General features: G+C 39.3%; 1 protein-coding gene across 9 annotated transcripts in view; it reads right to left on the reverse strand.

Annotated features, from left to right (window-relative positions):
• Nucleotides 1-19,362, reverse strand: part of FHOD3 (formin homology 2 domain containing 3) — a 374,952-nt gene that overhangs the window by 320,888 nt on the left and 34,702 nt on the right. For all 9 annotated transcript variants that reach the window (XM_061369591.1, XM_061369598.1, XM_061369592.1 and 6 more), the window contains exon 3: nt 9,518-9,582. In XM_061369591.1, coding sequence (XP_061225575.1) covers nt 9,518-9,582 — 65 coding nt within the window. The remainder of the gene's footprint in view (nt 1-9,517; nt 9,583-19,362) is intronic.

A 19,362-nucleotide genomic window follows, 5' to 3' on the forward strand; every position in this document is an offset into this window, starting at 1 on the left:
CTTATAATTTTTGAAGATAAGGAGACTGAAGCAGACTGTTAATGTTCAAGCATGCACTTTCCAACCTTGTGTTCCTATGGCCTTCTCTTTTTTTTAAGCTAATATCGCAAGGCATATGGGACTATTCATCCATCTGTGGCACATGGTAGTCAAGTAACAGATCAAAACTGCCCATTAGAGAGCAGAAATCAGACATGCAATGAATGAGAACAGCCTACCATACAACAGAGAATACAGTGAGGAAATGTTTCCCTATTTATTCCACGGTAATTGACAGGGGAAGGTGGGGGGAAATAGTAGGGGGGAAGAGAGGGAGGAGAATCAGCCCAGACATTCTCTGCACATTCAGAGGTTTTGTTAAGTATTTTGTTAGTACTAAACAGGCTATGCAAATTTTGCCTTATGTTAAAACATCTTCCAGGCTTCCACTCAAAAGCATGACATGTAAGGGATTCCTTTTGAAGAGAAACCTCCTTTCCATAGTAGCATAAGTCCTTCCTTTATGATCTAACACCATTTCTGCTCTTTTATTACACTAGAAGTACATTATAGAAAAATAAACAGCACTAATCCAGTACTTTCTTTACCCAAAAATTCTGGAAAGTGAGAGCCACAGTTTGCATTGCAGCTGCTTCCAGGATCATTATGTAGCTCCTTAAATGTCAGCAATCCAGAGTTAAAATCTATACCTAAGAAAGATGACAAATGTCACATTACTAAACATAAAAGCTAGAAGATAGAAATTATATATTTAATGTTAATGCAGTCTATAGTATACACACTTAGAGACTATCAGTAAAACAATGCAAATTTTCTTCACAAATCTTAGAACATCTCAGGGAGGTAGGAACCACAGTTACCCTAACTCCACTTTGAGCAAAATCGGCATCCCTCTGCCTTCCTTACAAATCAGTGGCAGGGCTGAGAATGACACCTCCGAGAAATTGCAACATTTCCTATTCCAAACCCACAGCTTTTAAGTAGCAGCTCCTAATTTCTCTCCCATAATTTAGTTGCTTAATTTTGTTTTGTTCTAAAAGATTTTGCAGAATAAAGTTTAAAACAGGTCTGAGTGCTGCATGGCTTCAAGAGAACTAATCTGAATGGAATTATTTGTTTGGTTTGTATCTTCTGGACAGAACAGGTTTAGATGGAAGCAGGAAACCAATCATTCTGTTCTCCTCCAAGTGTAAAGTTAGTGTCTTTGAAGATATTTGATATGAAGTTAACTCCCCCCCCCCCCCAGTTATGGGCTTGAACATGCCGTTTTTCAGCCTACAGCAAAATGAGTTCAACAGTGTGAACACCAAGAGTAAGAACTGCTTTGTCTGTCAATACAAATATCTATAAATTAAGTGGGAAGTGCAAATAGCTAAAAAAGGGAACTACATGGAAACTAACAACAGCTACTGATGTAAGAGCTTGCATGAAATGTATTGTATTTTCCTTTTATGGAAAATACACAAACTCATTCAAATTTAGGATATCCCTTTGAAAACTTGGGGATTGTTATGATCAAATAAAAGCAAGTTTATCTCATTCATAACTAGGTATAGAACAGTAATAACGGTTTCTATAGATTTCTACCTTCTCAAGATGGCTACAGCCACCCCTCAGCAAGCCACACAAGCCCCAGCCAAGGGGCATGAGCTGTGATTTAGGAGAGACTAATGCCCAGACAACTCCCAAAGTGAAAGAATGGTTGCATTAAGTACAAGTGATGCTGAAGGGGAGCTTTGCACCCCAACATATACCTGCAAGATCCCAGTTGCACAGCATCATCAACAGCAAAACAAACTGATGATGCTGCCGTGATCATTAGGTGAAAACAAGAACAATCATGAAGATCTGCAGCTCTGAAATGGATGTGATTCTTCTCCAAATCCTCTCTACCTGCTGCATACACACAGAGCTCTTTAAACATTCAACCACAAAGAGCTTCAACAGGTGACAGAGGACCAACCTTGGCAACACCTTATCTAGAATTACAACTAGAGACAATTGCTAGGCTGCACTCATTTATTGAGCAAGTACTTGTCAAAATCTAACTGAAGAACATGGAAGTTGTTCAAAAATGCCTAAATCACAGAAAGGTTTGGGTTGGAAGGGATCTTAAAGATCATTTAGTTCCAACTTCCATGCTGTAGGCAGGGACTCCTTCCACTACACTAGGTTGCTCAGAGACCTGTTCAACCTGGCTTTGAACACTGCCAGGGATGAGGCATGATCAATTATTTGCTTACTTTTCTCCAAAACAAAAGAACACCACACATCAAAACCCTCCAATCAAATCCACAGAGACCTTATCACAGTAGATACTACTGTTGTTATCAGTTACTTCCAGAGGAGTCCATTTTAGGGATCCATTAAGAGCAGTTATAAACAATTTAAAACTTTACAATACTTTTTCTCATTCATCTCAGATGTTAAATTAATAACTTTTCTTTCTCTTTAGATTACAAAAGAGGTTGTAAATCTAGTCCTAACAACAGCAACATGACTTTTTTTGACAAAGAAGTTTTTAGAAACTGCAACTGCAGAATACTGCAGTAATTTCAAGTTAATTTGCTAATTAACTTAGAACTTCCTTTTTTTTTATTATATATTAGCCGTCAGCAGACACACAATACTTTCAAAGCACTGGGTAGATGCAAAGAATGCATGCATATTACCTTTTATATTTCCTTTTGTTAGAATTTTTTAGTATTCAAAAAGACATGTGTTTAACCTAAAACAAATCTAAACAGGCTTATGTTGGGTGCTGGGAATCAAAGTGTCATACTCCCTACTTTTACTTCTGGCTTTTACAAGGAGATTGTTCTCTTTAAGGTACCACTGAAGATGATTGAGTATTTTTGTTTGCTTTTTTAGAAACAAGATTTGTTTGAAATTTCATTATGTTTTAAGAGTCAAACCCAGATTCGTTCTCCCTTGCAAATTTTTACAATCTGTAAGAAAAGAGAATTATGGAAATCTAAGTTATCAGAATTTCTGCAGAAGTTCTTGGTGCAAGTCCAGTCAGATAAGCTTTCACATTTTAACACAAAGCTTCCCATAGACAAAAAGCATCCCACTAGCACACTCCATAGCAGTCGTTTCAAACCTGGAACAAGTCCCTTTAAAGCAGGAATCCACAACTTTAAAGCAACAACCCACTGCTAATGGAGCCTTTATCTGCTCTACAGCTTCCTGGTCCTTCTTGCTACAAACCCTATTTTAAGGATTATAATTTAAATGAAGTATGCAGAGACAAATCTTGGAAATTTCTCTACAGGATGGGACCAGAAGTTTCGTGATGAGATCACAGAAGGCAAATTGTGGGTTATGAGGACATAGTACAAAGGAGGCTGACTAAAAGTATGCAGAAGGAGTACAACAAAAGTCTAACATTTCAGTTTAAGGAGGTGTACATTTTTAAAGCAAACCCACAAGCTATTTATACAGATAGACTTTTCACAAAGTAATCTGATCTGGGAACCGAGGAATTTTTTACTTAGAGCATCTGTGTTCCACATTCTCAGGAAAGAACATTTAAATAATCTTAAAAACCTGAAAAAGGTATTTTTATCATGGCCTTCATAGCTATTTCATGTTTCACTCAAATTGAAAGAGAGCTGAACCAGGTACTGCCAATCACGTCTGGAAGCTGGCCTCAGTACTGTGTGTACCTCCCTAATGAGAACTCAAATTATTCTGTTAGAAAAAGCCTAACCCTTAAGAAAAAAGCCCCCCTCCCCCAAAGCTCTGTCATTCCTTTTCACATTTTTTCAATTTGCATGATGTCAGTTTACATCTAATAAACATGTTGTTTATTATCTTCATTTAAGCCAGAATTTTAACCAAGTTACAGCAAGAGTCATAGGAAGCGTATCGTGATTACAAATCCATAATGCATGCAGGGTCACTGTGCAGCACTATTAAATCCATTAATCGCTGTCTTTTCTGTCCCAGTTATGCTAAGAAGGTATTTGATAAAGCAATTTCAACTCACCTCTCTCTCCTGTTACCATCAGCTCAAAGAAGGCAAAACCACAGCGCTTCCGACAAATTCTCAAGGCACCTCTTTTGTTCCCTTTAAATTAAATCCGAATTGGTTGCACGTTTTGCTGAACTGCTAATGCTCTCCACATGTTCTCTCTCTCAAACTGAAAATGTTTTTTATTAGCAATGTCTAACACTGAACAGAAAATTGTAAAATGCCCTTAAAACAACCCAAAGTACTTCTCTTCCTTGATACTTTAATTTGAACATATCAATCGCTACTTGCCCAAAAGAAGAGCCCATAGTGCCACAATTAATCTTCCTTTAGGAAAGTCTTCCAATTAGATGTTTTCTCTTAGTGCATTCAGCAACCCCCTTACAAAGAGAAAGCTACTTATATTAAATTCAACAAGCTATTTACTTAAATCAGAAAGTTTTAAAGTATGAACTACAGGAGCTTCACAGTGCTTTCTCTCCATGGCTATGAGAACTCTGCTCCAGCACTCAGCACACTGCAAACACATACATGCCAGACAGATGCAATACAATAATGATATTTACAGGGAGAAGCATCTCAAGTGAGACAGTACTAGTAACATGGATGGTAGGCACAAGCTTCACTCTGACTTCAGAGAATGACACACAACACTCACATTTCCTCAACGAGAATTGCACTGGCTTTTCTACACTTAATACTATTCTCATAAGAGAACAAACCACATTTCTTCCCCAGTTCAATCCATGTGTCTTCTCTGCAACAAAACGCCAGATACAGTTACAGACTCAAGACACAACTTTGTCTTCGTGAAAGCAATGTGAGAAGGATCTTGCATCTCAAGCACCTGGAAGGACAGGTCCTTCCAGCATGTTCAATAGATGCATAAATATTTAGAGAACTTAATCATATCTGCTGTAATACATGCAACAAGTCTGCATAATGGATAACAGAAGGGAAAACTAGATGGAAAAGAGAACTTTGTGCATACTTCCGTCATTACAGAACAAATCAAAACAGATGGCTTCTAACTAGCCTCCTAGTTACAACTAGCTTACAGCTTCACTCAGGTACCCCACAACAAAAGGGGCTCAAAAAGGTATTTATGGCTACATTCCATAGAAGATATCTTAAGAATGAGAGGATGTCAAAAAAGACAATCCAAAAAGCTATGTGGAAAGACTGGGCTATTGCTACTAACACTGTAGGTTAAAGCAGATGCCTTAACAACATGGACTAGAAAAAGCCATCATGCAGCATGGCAGCTATTGTGTCACATACTTGGGAATAATCCACTGGAGGTCACCCGCAGAAGGATGGGGCAGAGTGGGCATACTGTGGCTCACTTAAGCACCGTGCGGTGGTAGATCTACAACTGCCCATGTGAAAATGCCAATGCAACAGGATTGTAAAGTAGTTATAAAGACTAATAATGAAGCTATGTTCTATGTTCAGCAAGACTTGCAATAATATACTTGCACGCTCTTTAGGGTTCTCACTGGATCAAGCTATGAAATGTAATACACACAAATATCTATGTGAATTATTTTTAATATGTAGACAGATAAAAGAAAGACATCGCATAAATACAGGAGGGAGCTATAACCATACAAAACGTAATTTTCTAATGGAAAACATTTTAAATAACCAATTGAGAGTTTTGTTTTTGGTTTGTTTGGTTTTTAAATAATAAACTGACACAATGGAGAAGTAAAATTTAAAAACACCTTGCAACATTTGCTGACCTTCCAAGCTACAGTACTCTGAGCAATCCCAGGCCAACACATGTAGTCAGAATTACATCAACCTTTGTTATTTGCATTCTTCTTGTATTACATTGTATTAACACATGAAGGTTATGTCAAACTTATTTTGGCAGATTTATTTTAAGTCATTGTCATGGGTCCCTGTCCAAAACCCATCCTCACTACTGAAAGCAAAACTCCTAAATCCCCATCACACAGGGCATGCAGTTTAAAAGAGAACATGGAACTCTTGTTGGGCTAGGTAGTGCATCCAGATCCATAAGAGTAAATGGTGCCATTTCTCTCTGAGACCACATCAGATTTGGAGGGAGAACTACTAAGAAGCAACAAATGGACAAATGAGGAAGCAGCCACAGACATAGCTGTCTAAGCAAGGGCATCATGAATAAACCAAGTCACTGTCTGGGAACAGTAGAGCTTTTAAAAAGCTTTAAAACTTCACTATAACCAAGTTGCTCTGAAACCTTCCATTTAGTTTCAGGGCTAAAGTTTCTCGCACTGTTAGTGTTCATCCTGTAAAGCTACATGCCCATTTACACAGGCCACTTATCAAGGCTTTAGCTATGCCCTGTAATCGTTCAATGCATACAAATTAAAATTATGTTAAGACGTAACTAAATACAAACAAGGAAAGCCATAAGGTTGCCAAAAATACCAGACTTTTCCCACAGGGTGTCAACTCACAATAAATCTAATTTGAATAAAAGGTCAAATTACACAGCTTGAGATTAAAAAACAAAACAAAACAAAACAAAAAGAAAAACAAACAAAACCAACACAAGAATTTAGTGTCAATCTATGTGATTTAAGGATTGATCTTGCCCCACTAAGGTCTTTTAACATCAATAAGTTCAAAAAGTACATCAGTAATTTACAATTAGTTATGTCTCTGAAAAAAACTGGTGTCAGCACTAGTCTTTTGCTATTAAAAAACTGAAGATATTGCAGTTTGCAGTCGAAAGACATTTTATTTTTTTAAATTACGTCTTAATTAATCCGAACATTTTAGTCAGGATCAAGCCAAAAATTGGGAAAGTATTTAGGATATACTTATATAGATATATAAATAGATATATATATACATATTTTTACGAGATGATATTTAGGAGAAAATTTATTCCTCGATGCTGAAAGTCCTTAATGTGAACATAAGACAAGAACTCAGACTGAGAAGGGGAAAAAAAGAACGTAGTAATTTGTTAAATTGAGATGTTTAAGAGTGACTAGCATGCAATAGGGCAGAAAACAATGCTCTAACTTCCACATTCAAGTTATTAAGCTGTATTCCTTCCTTGCCTTGCCTAAAACAAAACACAAAAACCCCACACCATCCCACTTGGCATGGGACTTGTTAGAGCTTCCCAAGTCTCAAAATATTGGCCTGTAGTCATTCTCTGACACTAAAGCCCAATGGACTCCCCAGAGATCTGAAGTCACTAAAGATGGAAAACTTAATCTGGACATCTGAACATAAACACTTGTGTATTTTCCACAATTTAAAAGTACAACATGTGAGGAAGAAATAAAAATATATACATAAATTGGTCTACCTTCCAAACGGGAAAGTCTATTTTATGACAGTAAAGCTATTTCTTGACACCTTTCAGCTGTTCAGAGCAAAGTAAAACCTTGAATGAAAGGACGACAGAAAGCTCTGTGGCAAGGGTACTTCAGAACAAACCACATCTTCTCAGAAAGCAGTACTAGGCTACCTACTGGGGACTTCGCAAATTCAGTAACATTGCTAACCACAGTGCTCTCCAAGTCAAAGTAAGATGGTTTCATTCCATGTGACACACTCTCAGATTGCTCTAACTCCTGACTTCTATTCCAAATGTGCAGCACATATTTTAACCTCTAAACCTAATGTTTTTATTTCCAAAAAGACGTTAACAGGCAGACGATGTGAAAGTACACACAAAAGGAAGAAAAGTACCCACTGTGCCAATGGGTAACAGCCCTTTTACCCCATGACAAGTTAAACTGCCAGGCACAGGTCATCAAGCAAGGCCAGTACTGACAACCACAGAGCGGTCCTGACCCTTTCAAACTATCCCATACAAAATGTGTATTTGATATGTAAAAATGAAAAAGGAGAAGAAAGTACATTACATCAAGCTATGGGCTGAAACAAAAGCTTACCCTAAAAAACTAAATGTCAGCAGGGGGGTTGGAAATCAGAACCAGATTTTGCATTTGGCTTTTCTGCCTACAACGAACAAAGCCAAAAGCCCATATCCAAACACACCTCTGCTTGAGGAGTTTGAAATCTGGACTTGCAGCCTGGCTTCCTCTATACTCACTGATGAATGCATCACTGCTGCCAGGGTGTAACAGCACCTGACAAAGGATGACACTTTCAAACAGGAACAGTTAAAATACATGCACAGCAATATGCCTAATTGCCCACAGTGAGATTGAATGCAAACAGGTAACAAGAAAGCAACCACAGATGGAAGCTCAGAACCTGGTGTGTTCCAATTCCTCGATGGCTGCACTCTGGACAAAAATATTTACATGAGAATTGTTTTTATAAGACTTCAGTCCAGAAAATGTGAAAACTTGCCTTGCTTGCCTGGCCTATTTTGCCAAGTATACTCCCAGACCTAACAAGAACAAGCTTCTTCAAACTGTTCTCAATTTCATGAGACTTTGAAGTATCTCTGTTTCTACTCTAATACTTAACACAAAGGCTCGTTCTACTGTTCTTCCTCAAGTTAATGGTAGTAGAGGAGAATATATTCCTGAATGAGGCAGCCTAGAGATCGCTCTCAATGGGAGGTATTTGAGGAATTCTGTAGGTTGATTATGCTCAGTTCAAATTCCCAAGAAAGGCCATTTCATAACATGTCCTGGGGGCAGAGGATAGAAGTTTAGTTGTATTTAAAGCCTGAATCTTCCAACAGCAGTAGCACTGTAGAGATAATACAGAACTCTGACTTTCTCCCCCTCCTTTTAAGGAAAATACCTATGTTTCAATGCTTCAGCTGTGATCTCCTGAAGCAGCAATAAGCTAAACATATTAGGGTGTGGAATCTAGTATGAAGAAGTTGAAAACAAAACAGGCAACTGTGGCACATACATATGGGATTTTCTTTTAATTTTTTTTAAACCAGCCACTCATAGCGCCTATCATAATATCACCAGAACTTGAGCGTTACCTTTGCCACTAACAGTCAGTGAAACGTTCTGCTCTGCAGAATGCTGGAAAACATATTAACATCATCACAGTGCATCAGCCTCTGTTTATGCAGCCTTAAAGTTCTTGTGACACACACATTATGACTTTCATTAGACTTCTCCTCGTGACAGCATTGTTTTAACCAGGGGTTTTAAGACACTGACACTGTGATAATGACAAATATGTGGCCAAGATCTGCAAGATGTGAAGCAATGAACATTACATGCTATTAAAATGCACAAGTTAGCTGTCAGCCAACAATTTTTCAGAACTGCTTCCCAATTCAGAACAGTCTTCAGGCACACACAAAGGCTCTGACAAGACAGATAATCCAAGATTCTCCAAAGCACATCCAGCCATCTCACCCCACTGTCAAATGCTATGCTTCCCTCGGCTGTTTAACATACTTTACGAAGGGTAATGTAACTAATACCGCCTAATTTTAACACGCAACAAACAGAACAAATAAATCAATTTACTGGCCATTATCCTCAACTTGGAACACAGCAAGTCTGATTCATACTCCTCAGATTTACTTCCCAGAGATTTATTCTGTTTATTTGCTCTCTTTCAGGCATGTGGAACTTCACTTACCAATGCAGGCATGAACTCTCACCGACAGCTGGGTCCTCAGAATTATACTGTGTTTCTTGCCTCTCCTAAAAAGAGAAGAGGGGAAAAAAAAAATACATAAAGATGTAGGGAGGATGCAGAAGAGTTGGAACAGAAGGAATGAATTTGAACCTAAGAAAAAAGGTTGGGGAGTAAGAGAAGGTATTACGAGTTGTCCTTGTTTCTCATCATTCAACTTTAATTTAATTGGCAATACATTAATTTTCTGCAGTTCAAGCCTGTGTTACCTTTGACTGTAACTGATGAATGAGCTCCCCATCTTTATCTCAGCCAATGACTTTTTTCATCATATTTTCCCTCCCTTCTGTTGAGGACAGGAAGCAAGAGCAGTTGGATGGGTGGTTGGCGAAGGCCAACCCACCACAATGACTCACTCTGTAGAAATCCATATTAGACAAGTACCAAATGATGACTGCACATTTTAATTTTCACATAAATATTTTAAAGTTAGGCAGAAGTTAAGCATAAAAGATAATGCAAGATTAAGCAAGACATTGCTTACTCTTTCACACATTTGCTCATTTAGCTTGATCAGTCTTTAACTCACAAAGACAGATGCATTTTTCATGTAGACGCAAAACTGAGCTGTCCTTCATTCTGGCTCTCAGTTCCATCCCAGTCTTAAATGGAATGACTCTATCTCAGTTAGCTGCTACATTTCTCATTTGTTTTTCAAATTAAAGAAATGCAGTTAATACTAATCTGGACAAGAGCACTATTCTTGATTTCTATTGTGCTATGCCTGCAAACTGACATGAGGACATGGCTAGTGCCTTGCCCCTGCACCCAAGCCTGCTCACCTAGTGCAAAGTGGGAGGGTAAGAAAAGCCCTCATGTATTTTCTATTTGTTACAGCAGGGTATTCTCCCTCTTTTCCCTGAAACTAAATATGCAGTTGCTGGGCAAGCAGCTCCAGGAGGGTCTGCTTGAGCAGGGAGTGTGGACCAGATAACATCCTGTGGTCCCTTCCAACCTCAGCCATTCTGTGACTGTGAATTTATTGTGGGAAAACATACAAGAAGCAAAAGTGGTTTCAGAACACAGGTGCAGCTTAGCATGTATCATGCAAACCCTAGATCCATTGTATATACAACTTACAAGCAAATTTAAAACCAGCACAACCTCTCTTAGTTATATACTTTACAGCTCTACTAAGAGATTTCAGGGCAAAACCCTTCACAAAGACACTCGGAAGAATTTTCCACTGGCTGTAATTGATTAAACCAAACCCACTAAATTCTAGATAACAACAAAGGTTCCTCTCCACCTGATTGTTTTCCTGCCCACAGTTGTTTAGAGGAACAAAAATATTTCTCATTATTTACTACAAAAGAACATGTTCTATATCATCTCCCTGAAAAATCTGCAGAGGAAGGCAGGTCATTGATGTAGTGACAGATATTTTCACAAAAATATTGTTCTCAAAAAAACATAGGAAAAGCACATTAAGAAACTGAAAAAAGTAGTTAACGTGGAACTATGTACCTGCTTGTAGAGGCCATAGTTCCAGTTTCAGGATGGCAACCTTTCTCTAGAGATTAAATAATGAAAAAGAATAACTAAAAAACTCCAGCTTTAAATCAAATTGCTCTTTAATGGGTCTGCTTGAACATCAGTAGCACAAAGGAGGGAAAATGCAAACCTCACTTCTGTCTGAAGTGCAGAGCAGCAACATACTATTCTGACCAAAAAAAAAGCTGCCTGCAGCCTAGATTTTAAAGCTTCCTGGAGCAGTTCCAGGTTTAGGACTGACTCCCTGCCCACCTAAACTCCTCCTGCCACTCTGGTTGGACACAGGCTTTTCCTGTGCTCTCTCCTGCAGATTTTTAACAGCTGCCCCTTCCCACTGGAGCACCAGGACTCCTCTGGAATATTTAATTTGCAATTGCTGCACAGGGTACCAAATTGAAAATACCAATTGTAGCTTCACTTACTGATATATAGCTTCACACAAGAGTCATTACCATCTTACTATGGTACACTGTAATTCTTTGAAAGACGATAAAAGATCTCTAAACCTCTCCCCCTCTGTTAGTAGTTGAGACAAAAGGAAGAAATTTATGGAAACAAAAGAGGAAGAACTCAGGGTTTAGGGTCTCCATCTGGAACAAAGAAGGAACCATTTTCAGTTTCCTTCTTGACACAGCTTCCCTGCCCAGCTGTGATCAAGTAAAGCCAAGCCACCAAGGTGTCAAAGTGCTACATCAAAAGCCAGGCCTCAGCTACTCTGAAGGTAGTTTCTCCTACCCCTGCACATGGAAGGTTTATCTAAAACAGGACAGTGGCATAGTAGCCTGCTACTTTTGAGCAGCAACCACTGAATTCCCTCAGTGTAAAGTTGCTCTTCCTAGTATCTGCCATTTCCAGTTGAAAACAATTTTTATACAGAGATGTTCTTGACATGCTTTTTTTTTTCATTTAATAACAGTAGTAATACTTACACTGCGCAAGCATAAAGGATCAGAGTTTTGGATCTTCCAGTCAGAAGTAAACCTCTTTGTGTTCCCTTTCCCCCACCCTTGCCTAGGTAAGAAGTATGAAGAAAGAGTGGCTGATGTTTCCGTTTTATCTCTCCCAAGATTTAGCTTAGAAAACCAGTTAAGCCAGTAACATACAGCTCATCTCTTCCAGTTTCACAGATTATTGATTAGGAGCAGGCAGACTAATAACCAGTTCCTAGTACCACAGAGCAAGCATTAAGGATAGAGTTAGCCCTGGCATATATTCAGGAAAGCAGAAAAACATATGGAATAAGTAAAAAGCTGATGTCTCTGTAGAGAGATGGGGAAGGAAAAAGCCCAGTGTTCTGCAACCTGTAAATCCACAGACGGATCCCCAAAAGCCAGATATTATATCCAGTACTTGACTTTCAAGGTAGTGGTGTGATATGTAGAAGAGGACCTTATTCCAAACCTTTAGCACACGCAAAGGTATGCTTTAAAGCCTCCCTGAGATGTGGCCATTATGCTGAAAATTCAACTCTATGAACCACTGGTCATCCTTGCCCCTGATTACCCATAATTCTTATTTGTAATCTATCACAAACCCATCTTATCTCCAAATGTAATACTCATCTTTAATTTATCAATGACTTAAATACCAGAGTTATCAGTAGGTACTTCAAACTTAAAAAAATAATAATTCTATATATACATATATGTACACACACAGTAGTGTATCACTTCTGGTTAAATTTCAGTCTGAAAATATCTATAGTCAGAATCACATAGGGTATTCCATTATTGCAGTGACTGGAAAATAAGAACAGTATTGACAACATTTTGATAGATACTTCCAGATAGTAAGCTCTTGACAACTTACCCCATAACACTTCTGCATTTATGTCTGCCTGATCTAACAGCCTAACCATTATGAAAACTTAACACAGATGCTGCTCTTCATGGAAAGCATTCAAAGCACACATTTAACACATGCTGCACATTTTGTTACAGCCTCTCACAGCACTCAGATTTCTTGGTGGACCATCAAACTTTTCCAATAATCACATGTGTGTTTTTCCAAAAGGAGTAGCTCAATGAGCATCCAACAGCAATCCCTAAGTTCAAGGAGTCACTGACTCCCGCAAGAGAAGCCTGGACATTGGATGCCACCAGAAGCAAATGCATGGCAACAGACACACTCTGAAGAGCACTATTTTTGCAACTGGCTTTCACATTTTCACTTCAGCACCCATGCATTTCCATCCTCACTTGCACACACCCTTCATGGAAAATGCTTCTACAATGGCGTATTGCCTCACAGTCAGTTGCTTCATAGTTTAAGGTGCTCCACATCAGCAGTGAAAAACAAACTATTCCTTGTTGAATGCACAGAGATGGAATTTTTGCCAGAGTTCAAGCACTTGAGTCTATCAGGTTTTCCCTGAAAGAGATCTGCAAGCCAGCACACACACAATAAGGAAAGTGTTTCTTAACCTGCTCTTAATCAGACAGCAAAAATCCAAAGCTTTGATTTCAAACCTGTTAAGATACAGTTTGACTGCAGTTCCAATATGATATGTTTCTCTGTTAAACTACAGATTCAGGAGATGCAAAAAATAAAATCTGACACTTAAAATATGTTGTATGAAAGCCAAGTCCTGAAAGAGAGGGAGAGAGCACACATGTGCATGGAGAGAGACATTAAAAATCTCTCTGAAAGTCATCTGAAAATCTTACCCAAACAAATAAACTTTTTGAAGCTCTTCACAGACCACCCTCCAACAATCCAACTGTCATGTTCAAGCTCATGCTATCCTCATTGAAGAATGGAAACAAAAGAGCTCAGGAAATAAAATAAATATATAAAAGTGTTTTAAATGCTAAGATTCATCTCCAATACATTTCAATGGATGACAGTACTTAGTAACCCATTCTGGTACATGACAGGCAGTTGGAGGCAAACACATGCACCCTTTCTTACCTCAGTTTTTCCATCTAAAAACTTTGTGTGAAGTCAGAATATGCCTGCATCCTGTTCTTGCAACACATCTGCAATTCACCTAATTATTTAACATAGTGATTTTACTCTGAGCATTCCTGAACCATAACACGTTTACTAAAGTAACAATCACTTGACAGTAGCAGCTAAAAATAAATAAACAGATACTATTCAGATGGCTGCTCACTCTTCATTAAAAAATAAAACTAATTAAAGCTTGACTAATCCAGATAGCAATAATCCCAATGGCATATTCCCTAACCAAAAACTGGGCAGGCAAAATCTTGCAAGTTACTGGTGTAAGCAACAGCATGCAGAGCAGCAAAGCATGCTGAGACTTGTATGTCTTTTTTCCCCTGTGGATTATTTCTATATTGTGCTCTGTGTTTACCAGCATGAATTTAACAACTAACAGGTTGACGGGGCTTTGAGCAACCTGGTCCAGTGGGAGGCATCCCTGCCCATGGTAGGCGGTTGAAACTAGATGATCTTTAAGGTCCCTTCCAACCCAAACCATTATATGATTCCCTACCAGCTACCTATACGTCACACAAAAAGTTACATGTGAATGCCAACAAGAGGAAGAGCACCCTGGCCCATGCAACTGTGCAGATAAGGACTATACACAGACTGGCACTGAGGTGCTGGGTTTTTACATCCACTTGCTTTACTCAAACACAAGGCAAGGTTTTCATCCTTTCTTCCACTTTTAAACTAGAAAAAAAAAAAAAAAAAAGGATGGAAGAAGAAGGGGGGAAAAATGAGAAACGCAAAGGGGTTAAGTGAAACATTCAAGGGATTCAGCAAGTACGCCTTATAAGCCACAGTAGTAGTACCTAATTACTTATTACTAATGCATTCTGGGTACATGTTGGTAAAGGTCTGGGTGGAGTCTTCTGTGCACCTCACCACAAGGCAATAACTTTTGCCAAAAGACAATGAATCACTTTCACACACTGTGAAATGTAGCACATTAAATGATGGAACATTCGGTCCATTTGTCCTTTTTAATAGTCCATGTGCAAACAAACCCAAGAAACTGGAAAATGAGCACCCCTTTTCCCCACCCCCTTCCCTGTTTTCTGACTCATAGAATCATAGAAGAGTCAGAGTTGGAAAGGACCTTAAGATCATCTAGTTCCAATTCCCCTGCCATGGGCAGGGACAGCTCACACTAAACCATATCATCATGCTGGTTATTTCTCTGTTGCTAATTGTTCAATTTCTACACATTAAAACAATAACTTTCTAACAGCTCCTAAGATATTTGAGCTAACTTCAGCCTTTGCAGTCAGCAAGTGACCATTTTTCAAGAGCAGACAGTGTTCAAGCCCAGGCTGGAAGGGGCCTTGAGCAACCTGGTCTAGCGTGCGGCATCCCTGCCCATGGCAGGGGGGTGGAACTAGATGATCTTAAGGTCCTTTCCAACCAAAACCATTCTATGATTCATTATCAGAGCTGTGTCCCTTTCCACCCCTAAAGCTCAACCCACATAAAATTGTTTTCAGCAGTGAGTTCATATTGTTGTTTTGTGATGCACCAATAGCATAATCACTTAAGTCTCCATCTTATATTTTTGAATTAAAAAAATAGACTGTATGAGCTGGCAAATGGTGAAGATATTTGCACTAGAAGTGCTCTATTAACAATAAGACTGCTCCTGGGTAAAACACAAAACCAGAAGAATCATTTCCTCACTTCTTGTGAACCTCACATCACATACTTCAGAGACGACACATCAGTCGACCAATGCTTTCCAGTTCTTAGGTTATATATTTCCCACTGCTGTCAGTAGATCTCAGACTTGGGCTATACATTCCTTCCAGGAACCTTTACAGTGGGTAATTTCTGGTCATGTGGTTTTGCTATCACCTGCACACCGAAAACCCTCTTTGCACTTGGAAAAACAGATGCCTTGAAATACCAGGATTTTAGACAGATCACTTGATGCTTTTTCCTCTTCAGGAAAAGTGTCTCTCTGGTGCTCTCAACAACATCATGGGACCCACAGTTTCAGCTCCAGGAAAACAAAGTACCAGACCAAATTTGTTAGAAGTTCCATAGTTGCAGAGCAGAAGGAAACTGCACCTGCATAATCATCCTCATTCTCACAAGGGCCCCTGACAACTAACCTGTGACTTATAGTACCAAAAGAGAGCTCTATTTTTCCATAACTGAAGAAAAGCAAAAACAAAACAAAACAAAACAACACCAACCTGTGAAAAAAATGGGTTTATGATTTTTCAACTTTTCCAAAAAAAGACAACCTGGAGAAGAGATTACCTACAGCGACATGGAACACATTTCAAAGCGATTGGCTTAACTGGCCAATTATGCTCTTTCTCATGGTGTGATCAGTTTAACCAGATTCAGCAAGCACTATTTTAAAACCACCCTATTTTGCAGTAGAACATGGATGCACATACGTAAGTACATGAAAACAAATTCTGCTTTGCACTGATCAACATACTTCTTTGGGTCTCCTTCTGCTTTCTGGAAGTTTTCCATTAGCATATTTGGCAAGGGGTCCTGCCTTCATAACCTGTATATCAAGCTCTTAACTGTCCTCAGGCCAGTTATTCCCCCATATTAACTCCATTTAGGAAGTGGGCTTCGTATTTAGTGCTGGGCCATCAATGCCTTTGCTACCAAGTTTACTGCTCAGTGACTGTTTTACTGTACTGCCATGGTCTTAACCCTGGCAAAGTCGCTAGTTTCCACTGCTTCAGTACCAGACATGCCAGGCTAGTCAGAGATTTGCAGTGGTTTAAGCTGTTAGTTCACAACTGAAGGTTAAATTAGAGACACTTATTTTTATCAGAAGCAGATTATTAGTTTAGTCAGTGGTAATACAAACACACACCCCCCACATACAGACAGATGAACTGCCATGGGATAAACAGAGTATGAGCTTGATTATACAAAACTCCCTTGCATTAAGCACGGGGAAGGAGCACAGTCATGACTAGTTGCTGTGGAATAGGAAGTGTAGCAAGTTCACAGCTTTTACTAATTATACAGCACAAACTCACTCGCCTGCCCACATGCTCCAGGCAATTACTCTGCAATACTACACTGGTTTTTAAACTGCACTAACAGATGGCGGGTGTGCGCAGTGCTGCTGTCTTTCAAGGTCTGGATTCTCAAATCAATGGCTTTACTCACAAAGAGTTGAGTTCAGAGCAGTCCTCCAGTGCTTTCTGGCCACCCTGCCTGAAGCCCTACAGATGATCTGTTTATGAAGAGGGGATGGGAAAAGCACTCTTACTGCATTCATTTGCCTGTGGTAATCACTATCATTCAAAAATAGCAAATCTTCAAATGTTTCCACAGATATGCTGGTACAGATGTAGATTTTTCCCTTGACAACAGTGAGCTGTGAGTAAATTCTGGGGCAAAGTGGGGGAGAGACTCAGCTGTTTTGGTATTGACAACCACAAGCTATAAAATCATGACTCAAGCTCTCAAACAAAGAAGAATATTAAAGATCCCCGCCAGACTCCACTACTGTCTATTCTGCCTGAGCTCAGAATGAACAGCAGCACCAAGAGGGAAAAGGTCTGGCATCCAACTTAAGCTGGACTCACTCAGCGAAAACGGCTTGGGACAGGGTGCCTAGAAGGAATGCAAAGACATCAGAGATGAAGTGATTTGTCAGAAGTACTTTAAAACAACCTTTCTGCTGAACAGAAGTCTTGAAAACATTCCCCAAAGAAATCTCCATTGCTGCCAACATGTCATCTGAGGGAACTTTTGTGTTCTGAGGTTTAGGACTGAATCACCTTGTGGGCCTTTTTAAGACGTGCCCATACAAACAATTTGGGCAATTCTATGGTAACTTAAATACATAAACCTCATGATAATTCTTGCTGCTCCATTAAATGACAAGTAAAAAAAAAGGAAAAGAACATTACCTGTCACAGGCACCTTAACAAAACAGCCAGGCCACCTAAACTACCTCCACATTACCTCCTTACACGATTAAGTGTCCAGAGTAACTTGTGTTGGGAGCAAGAAAAAAAAATAATAAACAAACAAAAAACAAGGAAACTAGCAATGAATACATGCTAGATTTGAAAAGAATGGCAGTTTTCCTACATGCTCTTATGACCCATTTCCTGATTGTGACACCCCCTGCAGGGCCCGCCTCATTGCTTGGCCAGCTGTTCATCCTGACTGTCATCATCCCCCCCAAGAAAAACCCATATAAAGATGATCCTATTCTCCTGAATCCCACAGCTATTCCCAAAGTTGCAAGCAGCAGCAGCAAGACTTGTAGACACAGGAGAACCCTCCAATCCATGTTCATGTTTTGCTTAGCTAGCCCTAGAGGTTGAGCAGGCATGTACGTTGGGTTTTCCCCTTCCCTAAATGGAAGTTTAGATACTGATGGAGTAGATAGCAATTACCAAAAGACTTTTTTGACCATATTCAGTAACAGAAGAGGATTCATGTACATTGTATACGAGTGCATGTGCTTCTTATACCTGTTATTTAGAGATAAACATCATAAACCTCCAGCCTTCCATCATCCTCCTCTTTCCTCTTAGAGAAAAATCCTTCAAGTTTTTCACTATGCTCATCCAAACCTTCCAAGAGAAAACAGATACCTACATAAACAAAAAAAAGTTGTAAAATTGTGTTTCATGCATGGTTTATTTATAAATCTCCTTTCAGCAGTGTGATTAAAAAACAACTAACCAATCTTCATCCATCATTTTGCCTGGGCAAACAGGAACATCTGGCAAAAAGATGCTGAAAGCAGCCAGACTGCAGGACATTCTGGTCACTCTTAATAGGAGTTTCCACAACTCGGAATCAGAAGTTTCATGAATATACAGCTACTAAATCCTTCATTCAGAGTTCAGCAAACTTCAGTGACCCTGATGAGCACGGCAGCCTCAGCATAGAGAAAAGGCAGGTAGCCTAATCTTAGAAAATTAAAAGCTTTGAAGATTAAGAGCAGGACCTTGAAATGACCCAGAGAAGAAAAAAGCAAAAGAGTAAGTGGTTTCTGTGGCCAGTCTCTCCCAGACAGCAGCTGCTGCTAAATCCCAGTGTTTGCAGCCAGCAACTCCATCTTAGGAGCACAGGAGTACTCCAGCTCAGCACCTTGGTCTCTACCAGGGAAAGGATCAGAGCTGCAGGGCCCAAAAATGGAGTATGCTGGAAACCTGGGATGGAGACATTACTGGCTGCATTTGCTATCCTACGTCTAGAATATTCTGTTTTTCTGGATAACATCACAATTTGCATTTACCCCAAAGTGACATTCCCAAGTCACATGGGAAAGCTACCACACAGATTTCTAAAGTTCTGATTGTTCTTTATCATCTTACTGTTCTCTTGCAACAAATTTCACAATT

This window comes from Neopsephotus bourkii, unplaced genomic scaffold, assembly GCF_033783945.1.
Source record: "Neopsephotus bourkii isolate Nb327-2 ecotype Australia unplaced genomic scaffold, CSIRO-AGI_Nbou_v1 NB_1508, whole genome shotgun sequence".
Lineage (NCBI taxonomy): Eukaryota > Metazoa > Chordata > Aves > Psittaciformes > Psittacidae > Neopsephotus > Neopsephotus bourkii.